Raw genomic sequence first — 15,420 nt, 5'->3', positions numbered from 1 at the left:
GTTCCTTGGCTGGTCCATGTTTAGAACACCGTGATGTTCTCAATTAAAAGTTATCCTCAGTTACCCTACCGCAATACAAAACAGCACCAGTGTCTGTTGTGTAATTTTTGTTTTCTTTAAGAGCAAGATTCGGGTATTGCTCTTGTTAAGTTAGTGCTTATAGTTTCGTTAATATTTAAACGGTCAGACTAACTTGTGATGCCAGCACGTAAACGGTTAACCCGTTGTATAAAGGGGCAGTACAGACACTCGCAAAGTCTTGTTACTTCACTGACGTCTCCTCAGGGTGGCGAGGCGAGGTCACAAGTTCCCAAACACAGCCCCACAGCAATCACACACTCCCCCCACAGGGAGGGCGGAGAAAGACACACGCAGGAGACCAGAGGAACGCACTCAAACTGCACTCGAGCCAGGTCAAAGTTACTGAGAACTGCTGCCGCTGCTGAGCTCTGGCAGGTGGAATGACCAACTATCCTTCACACTCCAATGGTATGCAGAGTCTCCGGAAAGAGCACCTGTATAAGGTGCTGGTCATCGGAGACCTGGGGGTCGGGAAGACTTCCATCATCAGGCGCTACGTCCACCACACCTACTCGACTAATTACCGGGCTACGATCGGAGTTGACTTCGCCCTTAAAGTGTTAAACTGGGATTCAGAGACGGTGCGGCTCCAGCTGTGGGACATTGCAGGTACGGCAGTGAAGAAGCTGAGTGTGTGTTACGTGTTGTATCTGTCTTTAGGTGTGACAGCAGGCCAAATAAACTGGCAACTTGCTTTTCCTCCACAAAAGTTTAATGGGGGGTGTAAGGGATCTGTATTGTACGCCGTTTACAACATTTTTCCTCCTTTTGGTATTTTAAAATATGAAATGTAAAAGAACTAGTGGAGGAGGAAAAAGTCAGAAAATTTGTAGCAGTACTGCTTAGTTCCTGAAAAAAAGATCCTTTGGGTAGATAACACTTATCTTCTAAGTGACAACGAGGCATGACTCTTCTATATTTATGAAACGTTCACAACATAGAGATGCACTGTCACTGTGGAGAGCTGGTATCTGACACAACCCACGTCCTCTCTCTCTCTCTCTCTCTCTCTCTCTCTCTCTCTCTCTCTCTCTCTCTCTCTCTCTCTCTGACACACACACACACACTGCTTAGAGAAGACCAGCACACTGTTGTTCAGTCATTCATTTAAGGTATGATGTTGCATCATGTGATTAGAGCCATGTGAGGGAGATTTAAAGGAGTTACAGGAGTGTTTTGTAGCCCTAATAAAAAACAAAACCACCTTACTCAGTCACAACGAGCAAAGTGAGACACACACAGAGGTACATGCCTTATGGGTTTAATTTTGCTTCATTAAATTAAATGATTATGTCAGGGTCAAGTAAATATAGTAAGTCACATCTGATTTAGTTTGTCTACCTGGTTGAATTAATCCAGATGGGCAGATAGGCACTGAGGAGTGAAACATTAATCCTTTTTTAATCATGTGGGGAATACATTTCATATGCTTTGATTGGAAGTCATGCAAAACTTTAAAGAGCACCGTAGGCTTACTGAACGACAGTTTGTCAAGTGACAAATGTGACACATGTCTGTCTGTGACTTCTCTTACACAATGGCAATTATTTATATACAGCCTTGCACGAAAGGAGGAAGCTATCAATTTCCCCTTACTCATGATGCAAATGGCAACACTTTATCTTTCTCAGAGAGCTTTTATTAAAGCCAGAAGTGGCCTCTCATCCATTAGTATTAACTTTTCTGCTGAGAGGACATTTCCTGCACAGCAAGCAGGATGCACACACCTACGCGCTCTGTTCCGGACCAACAAGTCAAATTAGACAGCAAAACACGCATCCCCGAGGGAATGTGTTGTTGACAGCTAACCTGCTCCTCAAGCACCTAATTTTCATTTCTTGCACAAGCACAGATGAACCCACATACATCCATATAGACTTTTCACATGCGTACAGGGATAAATGCTGTTTTAGCCTACTTGCAAACTGCAGGTCTAAATTAAGCAAATCAAGCAGTCACATTGGCCATATGTTTATGTGCGACATGATGGTAAGACTACAGGAATGTGCTGTTTCATGGGAATGCAGGCACTGCTGACTGCAGTCAGCTGTATTAGTTGTTTTGCTGCAAACATGCAGGAAAAACAATGAAAATCTGTCATTGGATCTGATGCTGGCAACAACAACGCTGTCTTACGAATGAATGAATCTCCCTGTTTGTCTGTGTTTGTGAATCACAGGTCAGGAGCGTTTTGGGAACATGACACGAGTGTACTACCGTGAAGCCATGGGGGCCTTCATAGTGTTCGACGTGACACGGCCAACAACCTTTGAGGCTGTCGTTAAGTGGAAAGAAGATCTGGATTCTAAATTAATGCTGGCTAATGGAAAGAGCATCGCCACCGTGCTGCTGGCCAACAAGTGTGACCAGGGCAGGGAGCTGACCAACAATGGCATTAAAATGGACCAGTTTTGCAAGGACCACGGCTTTGTCGGTTGGTTTGAGACTTCTGCCAAGGTGCGACCAAAGTACAGTTATAATAAGTTTGCTACAGTTTGCTAGTCATTTCCGAAGTATGGAATGAAACAGATTCTTAAACAAACACAGAACATACCTCATTTTCCTAACATCATATAACAAACACACCCTTCCTATTGGAAGTCTTTTTAAGCTGTTATAGTTCTCATCTCTCCCACCAACATGTAGCCACAGCTTCCCTGCATCCTTCTCCACCAGCACCATAGCACCCAACTGTAAGCCCTGGGGGATATTGACTCATCTCTCCCTAATTTTACATATAAAATATTTGCAGGGAATAATGAGCCAAGAGCCTAGATGCCAATTGCTGACTATATTGTGCTGCTTTAATCAGTCAGTCATTTTAAAATAGTCTTATCTGACTGAAACAGAGCTTTTTTTTTTTAGCTTTGTTCCTGAGTGTCAGAAGAGAAGTCAAACTAAGGTAATGAGTTGCTGCCCAGAGCAACCATTTAACAAACACAACCCAGAGCAAGAGTGCAACTAGGGATACTTCTCAAAATATAAGCACTGTTTAGGATTGAAAGAGTCCCAGCCATCTCTGAGTCACACTCTGGTCACTTTAGTCAGAAACGATCATCTCCATAGAGCTAACTGGGCTTTTATATGCTCATGAGATACATTTACAGTGCAGGGTTAGAAGAAATTCCATAAGTTATTGTTAACTGTCTGGTGTTCAAAAACTCCCACATCACGGGGAGTTCTACTTCCAATCAAAACCCCACTGTTTTCAGTTCTGTTCTTGAGTGGGTGTTATAAAACCTCAGTTTGATAACATATATATTTTCTACCTGCTTAATGTGCTGGATAATTTGTGTTTTAGGCACCATATAATTTGCTGTAGTTATGATATACATGCATTTGGTGTTCTGCGATCTTGACCATTTAAATTACTAGGTTTAAATAAAATGTTCACGCTCAGTACTCGGTGTGTTTGTCGACATTTCCAGAAGAACGCCATAAAATTGTTTTACTTTTATGCTGCTGCGTTGAATTCTGCTAATATTGCATTCACTTACACATCTGCTGTTGACACTGACGTGTTGGAGCTGCTTGTGGCATCAAGACTCGACATTCTGAAAGGTCAAAGTTTATAAGGTGCAGATTTGCCCAGAAGTGTCAGAGGTAGACTATACAAACAGATGTACCCACCCCTTATGTGGAGCAGCCAGAAGAACGTTTACTGCATTTATTTAAAGACGTACATACATGATGGTGTTTCTGTGACGGTAAAAGCAGTCCGATTGGTCACATTTTTAAAGGTGGGATCATGTAAATGCTTCTAATGCTCTGTTAGTGTTCTGACACAAGGTTAGTAAAACTGGGACATTGTTTTAATGAGTTCTTCTTTCTTATATAGGACAATCTCAACATCAGTGAAGCTGCGAACTTCCTAGTCAAGCACATCATGGCCACAGAAAACGACATCCTGAAAACTGTGGTACCCGACACCATCTCGCCGCAGCTCAACTCCAACAGGCAGATGAGCTGCTCTGGCTGCTTGAAATAATGAAAGGACAGATCAGTGTGAGAACTGAAAAAGAATGGATGCACAGCAGGACTAAGAGGCAAAGCCATCTGAATCTTACAAGGAAAGGGGAGCAGTGGTGGTGTGTACTATGAAACGACTGGAACAGTTTAGGCTCTTTGGTCCAAACTAGAGTTGAACATTTTAGTTTGTTGCGCTTTTGAGGAGCAAACCAAAGCTTGCAGACTGAAGTCACTTGAAGTTGCTCATTTATTTAACACTTTTTGTTGTAACGTGCCATGCTGCGAGTGTGAAGTTTTTGCCGGAATAATGAAATAACACTGCTGTCTGTGCTTTTCGTCAAGATGTGGTGTGTTGAGCCAGAGAGCATAGACACAAATCTCTGGTCATCTCTGCCTATTTTTTTTTAACCTAATTTAATTTTTACTCTTACAACAACAGCTCGCTTTGAAAAAGACTGGCAACATCTTCACCTCATGAATAGTATGAAAGTTCTCCCGATATGCTTGATGCAACACACCCAAAGGACTCAATGCAAATACACATCTTTAATTTTATTCTGCACTAGCCAAAGAAAACAGTACTGACCTCTTTCAGAGGATCCCATTTTTTTTTTTTTTTTTTTTTTTGTTGCTATTTTTTAATGATATGAATTTTGCACTTTTTTTTTTTCTAAATCAAATAGGTTGTTTATATAATTAACTTTGAGTATTTAACACTGGGTAATGTACCAAGATAAACTGCTTCAAATCTGTCACACAACTAACGAACTTTAATTTGTTGGTTATATCTGTAGTAACAGTTTGGTTGTGGCAAGAAGCTGCAAAGAAGTGGAGTGAAATATTTTAGGCACACAAACATCCCGGAGCCTGCTTGGCGTAAGCAGACTTTTATGGCCATGGAACAGACGTGCTGGAGCAATTCAAGTTTATGTGGTCAAAGATTTCCCAGACATATGTCTTTGTCAATAGTAGGGGAGTGGTTGTCATACTGCTGAACACTGGGTTTTAGGCTCATAACATCTAAATGGTAAATGGACTGCTTTGTTATTGATCTCTCATAGTGCCTTACACTACAAGCTACACTCACAGAGCATCTTACTCACAAGGACAGTTCAGTTAATTTCAGTTGGAGCCGTGGACCAAACCGTCAGTTTCCGATTACCAAAACTTCACAGTGTTAGTTTGGCCCACGCTACCTCCTGAGTCACACTTTTATCAGAAGTGATTATTAAGTGTCTGTGTATGTAATTTTTCTTCATCGGAACCTAACCCCTTGTATCCATGGTAACTGGAGTCTTTTTGGAGTATCCTCCAACATCTTTGTGAAGCTATTTCTCTCTGTTTGCAGGCACACATCAACGCTCATACCCATATAGGCAGATGTCTGTAATCTCTGCATCCTTGTTCCTGTTCTCCTCTTCTTTTTATTGTTTCACTGTGTTTTTTACTCTCTTAGCTTAGCTATGTGAAGTTTTTCTTTTGTATGTTTTCTGCTTTTTTTCCTTTTGCTTTCTTCTATTCTTTGATTTACATTTTATACATTAGGTACATTATGCAGATACTGTATACAGTATCTGCTACATACCGTGGGATTTAGTACTTAACCTGATTGTCCAGTAGCCTTGCATTGAGCCTGCTCCTTTGTACTACTTGCTAGTATTATCCTCTAAATTCATGCCATTCTTTTTCTTCTTCTTCTGTGAATTAAGACAGAAAGGATTTGACCTGATATAAATTTAAGTTAGCTCTCATATCCTGATCTGGATCAGCCCACTAATCTGGATTAAATTAATTGTTTGGTCTGTTGGCATTTCTGCAAATGTACTATGGGAGGTTGCTTCCATAGCTGACTGAGGTTTATATGGCAGTGTCATGTGGTAGTGTGAGTTTTTATTGGTTATTTACAGCATGCACAAGGGTGGATTTAAACAATGGCCTCTCCACAGAAAAATGTCACATTTTTTAGCTCATCATGAGAGCGTCTGACATCATGCATCTCTCATATGATATCAGAATGGCAGCGTTACACTTTACAGGCACAGGAAAATGTGCTGTGAGAAATCATTGTATGGTGTGTTTGAGAAGTAAAGAAAGACTTAACATCACTTCTTTAGTTGTTATGCTGTGTGCAGATTGTACTTGTGTATTTATTTTAAAGCTGTGAAATCATTTAACACGTATAAACCATGTTATCTGTTTTTCTAACACTTTCATAAAACTTCATAAAATAATGACTTTATTCATCCTCTTTAACCTGGAACAAACATTTATTTTCTGATCACTCTGATGACCACTGTAAGACAGTGAACAGAAAATCAGTGTCTAACTTTTATTAGTTTAATAAATATTAGACATTGAGTTTGTGTATGTGTGTGTGTGTGTAAGGCTGAATCAGGACTCTAAGATTCTCATAAGGAAGCCACATGATTGTTGATTAATCTCTGCCCGAGGGTTTAGAAGATTAGGTCATCTGCTTGTGGCATGTTAAGGCATCCTTACCAAGAAAGCATCAAAGCATTTTAGAGCTCAGTCATCTGAAAACCATCAAGTTGTACGTTGACGAAACAAAGGATTTCCAGAAAAGTGACAAAGGACAAAATAAGATAAAGTCACTGGGCTACCATGTGCTTCCAGCCAGAAGAGGTTCAGTTGTCTTTTGTCTATAAATCTGCGAAGCAGCAATCTAGGGATGGAAATGTATTTTTCCAAAGGATAAACACCTATTTGATCTTTTTGTTGTTGTTGTTGTTGTTGTTATTTAAATTTTTATTTGGAACCAGGGATGTACATGCTAGATCACACCACAACAGCTTTCACATTATAATTTTCTTTGGTAACACATGTAAACCCAACACCAATGAAGAAAGTAAGTAAATAAGGTAATATTAACATAACTTTGAGGAGGTTAGCAAGTAGAGAGCGGAAGTATCTGCTCTAAATGATAATACATCGTCAATCCAGGATCCCCAAGACTTAAACACTGTTCCTCTTCCTGTCTTAAAATAAATGTCAGCTTCTCAATCATGTAAATGTCGTGAACTACAGCAATCCAGTCCTCAAGTGAAGGAGTTTTTCACCAACCATTTTCTTGTCAGAGTCAATTATATTTTGTACAGATATTTGTTTTCAAACTCATCCAGTGTATCTGCTCTTAAACGTAAATATAAGATCTCAAAAGAAAAGGGAACTGTTATCTTAAATATTCTTCCTATAGCTATCTTTAGCTGAGACCAGTGTTGCTGGAGTTGTGGGGAGGTCCAAAACACATGAAAATGGTTTGTATTTTTTTCTCTATGAAACCTCCAGCAACACAATTCTTTATTTAGGAAAATACTTTGTGCAGGTGTCCTGAAAAATCTTATGTTCTCCAATTGATGTTCTGATGGTGATGGTGAAGAGGATTGTCTAACTCTGGAAGGTTGTAACATCTAAATCATCTAAATTTTCATATTTATACCATTCATTTGACCCTTCTTGTCCTGTCTTGCACTGTCAGGGGGCAGGATAGAAACACAGCATGGCATTTCTGTCACTTAGGATGGTTAAGATCCCAAATCAAACCAGAAAAATATCCCCAAATAGCAAAACAGGCCTCGACTGTAAACAGGTCAGGGTTTGTTTTTTCCTTTAATTTGTCACCAATCTGTAAATGAATCACTGAAAAGCTGTTTGAGGATTAGTCACAAAATATGGCATTCAAAATAAAACAAATGGCAATTTTTATTTCATTCTCTGTTTATTCTTAAAGTTTAAACTCATTGTGTGATGAGAGATGGGGTAGATTACCTCTTGATTTCTGGAATTTGGAATCATGAGCACATTAAGGCACACTGTGTGGCTCTTGGGCTCTGCCAAAGAACCACCTACAGAAAATGTCCATATATTCTCTGTGAGACAGGAAGAGAGAGAGAAGCTGGTAGTAAGAGAAGATCGAAAAGACACAGCACTTAAATGTTACAGCAACAAAAGGTTACCAAGGAGTCAGTGCAGGTAAACCAACAGACACGCTGAACTGCTTTAAAAAAAACATTTAAAATTTCACACTGATTACAACAGATTGCTCTGTACTTTATTAGCACACAACCAGCTACCTTAATTAATCTCATGTGACAAGTTTGATAAATCAGTTACAAGTATGGAGATCATAAAAATGACTTGGTCTGATGATCTGACAGTGCCTTTCTCCCTGTGGTCACTGCCAAGAATTGTTCATGTGGAGCCACCTCTTGTAACGTTAGGCACATTGCAGCTGCTTTTACTTGAAGACTCACAGATACCAGTTAGTGACCGAGAAGTGAAACAGTTCATATGAATTACATTTGTATTATTATACAAATCCTAAACTTTACTTGCAATAAACTGGGGTCATATACAAATATGACTCATTCAGTGCATTTCCAAGCTGTCCAATTTCTGCAGACAAAGAGAAAGAATGAAAGAAAAGTGCAGCCACTCGAGAATGACTGGATTTTGAACTTAATCACATTTTGTGAATACCAGCAAATCTTTCCCAGGCTAAGGACCACCTGCCTTAAGGTGATTTCCTCATCTTTAAGCCCTTGGAACTTATCGTTTGTTGGTTCCCACCCAATCAATTTGGCCAAATTAACCCACTTGACCTTTTGCGCCCAATTTCATACATTCTTTCACCCTGAGTAAGCTGTGAGAATGACTGATATTACTGCAATTAAAAAACCTTGGTGCAGTGTTGTAGTCATCCAGCACACATGGTGCTGTTTTTGCTCACATAAAAGAAAACTAAGAGATGACATAAAGACGCTGCTAATTAAATCAGCCTCCTGACAGAGAAAAAAAGGGGAAAAGGGGCAGTGATGAAAGAGGGGAAAACAAAGGAAGATCAGGCAGGAGATTAAAAAGCACAGAGGTGAGACAAAGTGGTAGAGAGTGTCTACATTTTAAATGGAGTAATATTAACAATGTAGTGTAGTAATAAATCATTAATATGTCTGTCCAATTTGAAAGATGAGTCCTCTGAAGACCCGGTGAGCTCAGCTATCTGTCATACATGCTAAGAAATACTACATCTCATTAACGTTACTGATGTTTTTTGGGATTAAAAGTGAAGGACAAAGAAACATATTTTACTGTTTGGGAAACTTTATGCTTCTTTATTCAGTTTAATATTGGGGGTTTTTGTTTTGTTTTTACATATGGTCTAAAAATAAGAAAAATCGGGAATGCATTTGCAAAAGTTCATAGAAAGAAACAGTACTTTTGGTACATGGCTTAAAAACACACACAATCAATAGAAGAGCTCAATGTAGTACAAACTACTCGTCTGTACTTAGTGGAATGATTGCATAAACACACATACTGCCACTAGAGGGCAATACACACCTAAGTTATTGCGCATTTCTTGTGCAGTGTGCAGTCAGCTTGAAAGAGAAAGCAAAAGATTGTTTTGTCATTGTCCCTCAAAGCTTACAGTCATCGAAAACGCAGTGTGGTTACTCAGCATATCTGATTTACACTATTGTTCAAATCAAATTTTACACTAATCAGTTCAAGTCCAGCTACGCTCAGGTGATTATTATGAGTGACAACAATTTCATAAATGGCAAACATATAATAACAGCAAATGGTGAACAGAAAAACCAGAAGAGTAGCCGCAAAGCAACAAATGCTAAACGCTACAGAAAAGCAGATTAATAACCTGAATGCTGAATAGAGAAAAAAAAAGTGCAGTTGCTAGAATAGAGTCTAAAAGACAACCATAAAACGGTTTGTACATCTGAATCTATCATTGCGTTATTTATTGCGTGCTTATTGATCTTTTCCATTAATTTAGATAAGAACGATAAAGATAACTTCATCGGCTGTGGATAACTTACAATATTTCCATTTAATGAAAGGTTAGACAAACATGGAGGCTGGTTCAATTATTTTAATTCCACCCTTTCCTCAGATGGGCATGCTTTGTTCCCGCAGTGGAGCTAAAGACTCAGCTAAAATTCCTGAGGTGTGTTTCACTGAGTTACAGTAAAACTGTGAGAGGCGTTTGTAGTTTAAAAGAGCTGTGTCATTGTGGAATGCGGATGATATAAAACCACAATGACAGCCAGAAAACTGAGAGCCAGACAAAAAGTAAACATGCCACACTATGTCAAGTCCTTTTTGTTTTGTTGGTTGAGTAGCGTGGTTTTGGTGCAAAATGCTGATGTGTGTTTAACTCTGAGTAAGAGGGCTGAACCAACACCTTCTGCAAGAGGTAATTTTGGCCAAATAGTCTTGTTCACACCTGAGACCTGTGTTGTAAAGTATGTACACGTCATCCTGAGGTAGTCAGGCAGTGAGGCATGTTGCAAATGTATGTCCCCATTCGATTACGGTTAAAACTATAAATGTCTCCCTGACTGTGTTGCTTTGCTTCCCCAGACATTCAACTATAGTAAGCTATTTACAGTGTTAAAAAACCCATCTGCTACAGCACACCATCGAAGGACTTCTAACCGGTGGACAAACGAAATGATTTTAAACACAAGGAACACATTCCCACCCACTCGATATACATTTGGCAATCAAAGGGTAGTTAATAAAAATGCAGTTGATTGTGGTCCTCTATTTGCAAATTAATTTTTCGATTACAATTAAAATCGTACTTGGCAAAGCCATTGCTTCATACTGGAGCTTGCACACAGCCCACAATACACAGTAAAGGCCCTCAGATAATGTATGAGAAGGGTTACAGTAAGGCTTCAAAATCAGTTTGAAATAAAAAAAACCTCAGGAGCCGCAGTCCTCTGACACCCTGTATCGCATCATTCCACCATATCAGTGTGCTTGTTCTGTATCTAAAGTCAATGTTGTCCAGTGACTGTGTCCCTGCTGGAACTTCATGGAGCTTCCTCATTTGTCATATACTGTTCAACACCCACAGAAAAACCCACAGTGAACACCTATGGCTGGAGTGGCAACCCATGCTGTGAGAGAAGAGTGTCTATGTGAGGACAGAAAGAGGACAGAGGGCAGTCTGGGGAGGTGTACTTGGCTAACACCTGCAGCTGCTCTGGCTGTAGATTTGCTTCACTGCAGACCCTCTGGCATAAAGCAGAAACACTGTGACACGTTTTCAACTTTAGCTGGCTCAACTGGCTCTTCTCCAGCATCAGTTTCTCCCTCTCTGTCTTCTGTAATACACATACACCAAACACACAATCCAATTAGCACGACCGAGAGCATCTTTTGGATAAATTTACTGATTAAAAAAAACAAAACAAAACATACTTACCAGCTTGTTGATTTCACACTGCAGATTATATATGCAGTCCAGTTTTCTCTTGCGGCATCGCTGAGCTGCGAGGCGGTTTTTGCTGCGTCGTCTCATATCATGGACAAAGTCCAGCTGTTCACGCGTAAAGGCATGTTGCTTTAGCAGCTGCTGGAAGTCGTTTCGGCTCAGCTCCACTAGCCAGTCTACAGAGAATGGCAGCTGCACCTGAAGAAACCCAGCAGGAAAAAAAAGAAGAAGAAAATGTTACATGACATCGTTTCTCAATGAGACAAAGAGTGTTCCTTAATGACATACTTTTAAATCTTTACGCAACATCACAACACAGGACTGTCTCTGTTTGTCTTACAAAAGGCTTTGATAAATAAACAAAGAAAGCTGGAAGTTAGATAACATGCGAGTATGGGAACACCCACAAAGAAACAGGATGGCACAGAAAAAACATAACTGTTTCTCTATTGGTATCAAATGATTACGGCCAGTGTGTATTTCTTGTGGCTTTGCAAATTTTAATTTATCGAATTTATTTTGTTTTTATTCAAAGTCCCTTGTGGGACTTTCTGTAAGTTGTGTAAAAGAAAAAAAAAAGTGAACAAGGAGTTACATTTTTACCAAGGTGTTAATTGTTAACTCTAAAAACCCTGCTGCTGCTAAACTGGGACAGGAAATATTGGAACAGTATCAGTCATGTACTGTTTTATCTACTATAAATAAAAGCTTTTCCTCTGAAATGACCTTAGCTTCGTCTGCACACTCACTGCCTTATTTGTCCAATCCAAGTGGTCAGCCTGGACTTGAGAGCTTCTTCAGACTTGTTGTTTGACTCACACTTATTACTAACTCAACAGGCTGAGCTGTGAATGTAAGCTAAACTGGACTCTGAACCAGCTGGTTGGACGCATACACATGGTCCCAACGCACACGCAGCTGGGTGAATTTTTAACCAGCCTCCACAGCAGCTCTCCTTTCTGTTGCCTGAAAGCAAATTTGAATATGATAAAATGTGCCAAAAACTGGTATCTATAACAAGCACAGTGAAGTCACCCACAGGCACGGTGGTGATGCTTCTCAAGGCAGTGCAGTTTCTGAACAACATAAACTACAGAAGAAGGTGTCGTGGCTAAGCAGGGCTGGACAGAGGAGAAGAGAAGAGATTCATTTTAACTTCTCACCTGCCTGGCCCTCTCTATTGCGGAGGACTCGCTGTCTCCTTCTGTTTCTGTCTCCGAGTCGCCGTCCTCCCCCGAGTTAAAGGAAGACACACCTGACTGAGATGCCCCCTCACACTCAGACAGCCCTTCTCCTTTCCATGAATATTTCCTTTGGTCTAGATCCTGGAAAAGGGGACAGCTTGTTTTGGGGGTGTTATGCTTCGGCCACTCTAAAGATGTGCTCTGCGGGCATCGGGCCCCTATATTGGTGGGACATCTGCCCTCTGGGTCATGAAAGTTGAGCTGAGAGTGGTCTATATCAGATCCCAAATGCCGTGCCAGGCTCTCAGCCATTTCCTTCTCCACAGTCATATTATTTACAGGCAAGGCTACTCTTCCATTTTTGCTTCCTTCTTTTCTTGCTTCTTGAAAGGTATTATCTACCCTCTTCCCCTCTATCTTATCCTCTGCCTTTTTTTGACTGGAGATTGGCCATCGTACAATAGGGCTTATTACTTCTTCAATGTCCATACAAAACCTTTCCTGCCTCGGTGATCTACAGATTACAGGACCCTCATTCAAGGCCCTTTGAGGGCCATGGTGCAGCATTAACCCTGATGACCTCTCAGTGAGCACTGTGCTTGACTCTGAGGAGTCTGACTGGACACTGGATATTTCCAAGGAGGCGATTGCACTTGCACCCTCTAGCCCTTCGTCCATTTCAATATCATTCTCTCGTACTTTCTCGCTCCATTTGCCCCCTCCTTCATTTGTGTCCTTCTTAACCATAAGAGCTGTTGCTCTGCCCAAGCAGTTCTCTGTCTTCCCATCATTCATTTGAATTTTCCATGGCTCATCAGTCCCTCCTTTATTCTGTCTGTAGCCACTTAAGACTGAATTTCCAGAGATTTCAGCCTTGGTTTCATTCTTACTGTTTGCACTGCTGGAACACGGCAAGTCAGAGATGACACAGTCATTCCTGACCCCTGCTGTTTTGACCTGACTCTTCTCTGTGACAGAAGCGTCCTTCCCGCAAGCTAGCTGGAACTTGCGATACTTTGGACACTGCATAAAACTGTCATTTGTTCCCTCAGCTACTAGTGCACTTGTGTCTGTGCTCTTCTGACTTCCCACTTTGTTGTTCACTGATTTGTTACAGTCCTGAACCACTTCCCGCTGGCATGATGACTCAGCAACTGGTTGTACTTCTTTTTCATCCAACAATACGCTGTCAGAGTCTGTGTTGCTGTTTTCCTCTGAAGGCGGTCGCTTGCTCTTCTCTTTACAACAGGTCTTTCTCTTAAATGGAGGAGGGCCTTTGGCGGTGGTGGAGAGGAACTTAGGGAGCAGAAACTCAAAGCATCCCTCATCTAGGTCTTTGAAGCCAAGAATGACCCCCGAGTTTCGGATTTCTAGGACGTCCTCTTTTCCAAAGAGTAGTTTGGACGTGTAGGCAAACTTCAACAAGGGTTCAAAGCCAGCGACTGTCACCTGTAAAAGAGGTCAAATACATTTTTTTTTTTAAAAAGAGCATGTTCTGCCTAATTTTGTACTTCCTGTAAGAGTAGACGATGAGGGGAAAAGTACTGTAGGTCCACATGTGAAAATAGATTGATTTATGCCAACTAAAGAAGTTTCACGAAACAAAAAGGATTAACTTAGAAAGAAGTACATGTGACTGAAAATTGAGTTGCTGTGGTTTTAAATAGGAAAGGCCAAAATACATCTGTGAAAACTACATTTAAAAAGAAAACTGTTAATGTGATGACAGTCTTTGACTGTCAATGAAAACAGGTTTTACGTGAATAAAAAGTACTCTAGGTCTGATTTTTTAACCAAAATTTAGCCACTAACCGGTTTGACCTGACCTTTACTATATGGATTTGTCCACCGACGACAAAGATTATATGTTGGCGCTCCCGTGCGTTTTAAAACAACAGTCGGTCTCATTTATTATTTAAAAAACAACAACAAACAAATTCCCAACTCTGCGACTACCTGTGAGGAAACGAGCCTCACAAGCGCCTTTCTCACTTCACTTTCAGAAAACATTTTGTTATCGTGAGCTTGTGTATGTGTAATAATTTCGACCTCTGTGGCGTCACGACGTGATTTCTCACCTCTTGGGGAAGAGTGACGACTGCCCCATGTTGTGTGAATGAGGGGATCCTCTGCGCGAAGTACTCGCTACAGGAAGCGAGCACCGAGCGGTGGGCTCTGAAACTCTGGCCCTCCACCACCACCGTGACATCGCACAACACGTCCCGCCGCCGCTGCTCGTCCAGGGAGCTCAGCACATGGGAGGAATGAGCGGTGGACTCAAATGTAAACACAGACGACCGTGGGGCAGACATGGCCACCGATAGATATCTGTTTGTACAGCAAACACACAGAGTCTCTCTGTCAGAGTTCACCAGTTCCCTTCTGACACAACAATATAATATACTTTTAATGTTACTTCATAAAATACAACACAACAACAAACAAAGAAACGAAAGCATGCCTACCTTAGTCTTACTCTGGAGTAGATTTCCGCGCTGGTTAGGGTGTGTAACTAAGTCCCAGCAAGCTTAACACACATGTTTTTTCTACATGGAATGCTGTCTAACCGGACTATGTTTCCCATAAATCCTTATCGCAAGTCGGCTACAAACGAAAAACTGAGCTTGACTCAGTCATATGGCCTGTGTGTGTGTGTGTGTGTGTGTGTGTGTGAGAGAGAGAGAGAGAGAGAAAGGAGGAGGGGGAGAGGAGGCATAGAGGGAGTGTGCGTCTGTGTGCTTGCCTATGTGTGTTGTAACAACCCTGGGTGTAACAGAGCGGCGCTGACTCATGCACTCTTGCTGATAAAGGATGAGCAAGCAGTTTTCCCGTCCTTACCAAATCCCACCCTCAGATCTGTTTGGTAAACCAACAGTTTTTTTTCTCAGAAAATCCTTTTATACACGTACCTTGAGCGCACAATTCACA

At 40.9% G+C, this 15,420-nt stretch overlaps 2 protein-coding genes across 2 annotated transcripts; one reads left to right on the top strand and one right to left on the bottom strand.

The window, feature by feature from the left end:
* Positions 1 to 362: 362 nt before the first annotated feature.
* On the top strand, positions 363 to 6,408 carry rab38b (RAB38b, member of RAS oncogene family). Its single transcript, XM_063487578.1, has 3 exons — positions 363 to 690; positions 2,261 to 2,538; positions 3,920 to 6,408. Exons 1-3 carry the CDS (start codon positions 462 to 464, stop codon positions 4,067 to 4,069), a joined length of 657 nt encoding a protein of 218 aa, XP_063343648.1. The 5' UTR covers positions 363 to 461; the 3' UTR covers positions 4,070 to 6,408.
* Positions 6,409 to 7,818: 1,410 nt separating this feature from the next.
* LOC134635325 (transcription regulator protein BACH1-like) lies at positions 7,819 to 15,127 on the bottom strand. The gene is made up of 5 exons (XM_065471777.1): positions 14,958 to 15,127; positions 14,571 to 14,820; positions 12,472 to 13,941; positions 11,300 to 11,506; positions 7,819 to 11,198 (listed from the first exon to the last, which is right to left on the bottom strand). Exons 2-5 carry the CDS (start codon positions 14,802 to 14,804, stop codon positions 10,968 to 10,970), a joined length of 2,142 nt encoding a protein of 713 aa, XP_065327849.1. The 5' UTR covers positions 14,805 to 14,820; positions 14,958 to 15,127; the 3' UTR covers positions 7,819 to 10,967.
* Positions 15,128 to 15,420: the final 293 nt, after the last annotated feature.

Source organism: Pelmatolapia mariae, linkage group LG10_11, assembly GCF_036321145.2.
Source record: "Pelmatolapia mariae isolate MD_Pm_ZW linkage group LG10_11, Pm_UMD_F_2, whole genome shotgun sequence".
Lineage (NCBI taxonomy): Eukaryota > Metazoa > Chordata > Actinopteri > Cichliformes > Cichlidae > Pelmatolapia > Pelmatolapia mariae.
Note: the sequence above shows the minus strand (reverse complement) of the source record. Positions and strands in the feature narration are given on the sequence as shown.

Excerpts from the sequence above, each read along its gene's own strand:
- rab38b (XM_063487578.1), top strand. The coding sequence starts at position 462 with ATGACCAACTATCCTTCACACTCCAATGGTATGCAGAGTCTCCGGAAA. Across the intron at positions 691-2,260 it reads CCAGCTGTGGGACATTGCAG|GTCAGGAGCGTTTTGGGAAC; the intron begins GTACGGCAGTGA and ends TGTGAATCACAG. Across the intron at positions 2,539-3,919 it reads GGTTTGAGACTTCTGCCAAG|GACAATCTCAACATCAGTGA; the intron begins GTGCGACCAAAG and ends TTTCTTATATAG.
- LOC134635325 (XM_065471777.1), bottom strand. The coding sequence starts at position 14,804 with ATGTCTGCCCCACGGTCGTCTGTGTTTACATTTGAGTCCACCGCTCAT. Across the intron at positions 11,507-12,471 it reads CAATAGAGAGGGCCAGGCAG|GTGCAGCTGCCATTCTCTGT; the intron begins GTGAGAAGTTAA and ends GGGTTTCTTCAG. Across the intron at positions 11,199-11,299 it reads AGTGTGAAATCAACAAGCTG|AAGACAGAGAGGGAGAAACT; the intron begins GTAAGTATGTTT and ends TGTGTATTACAG.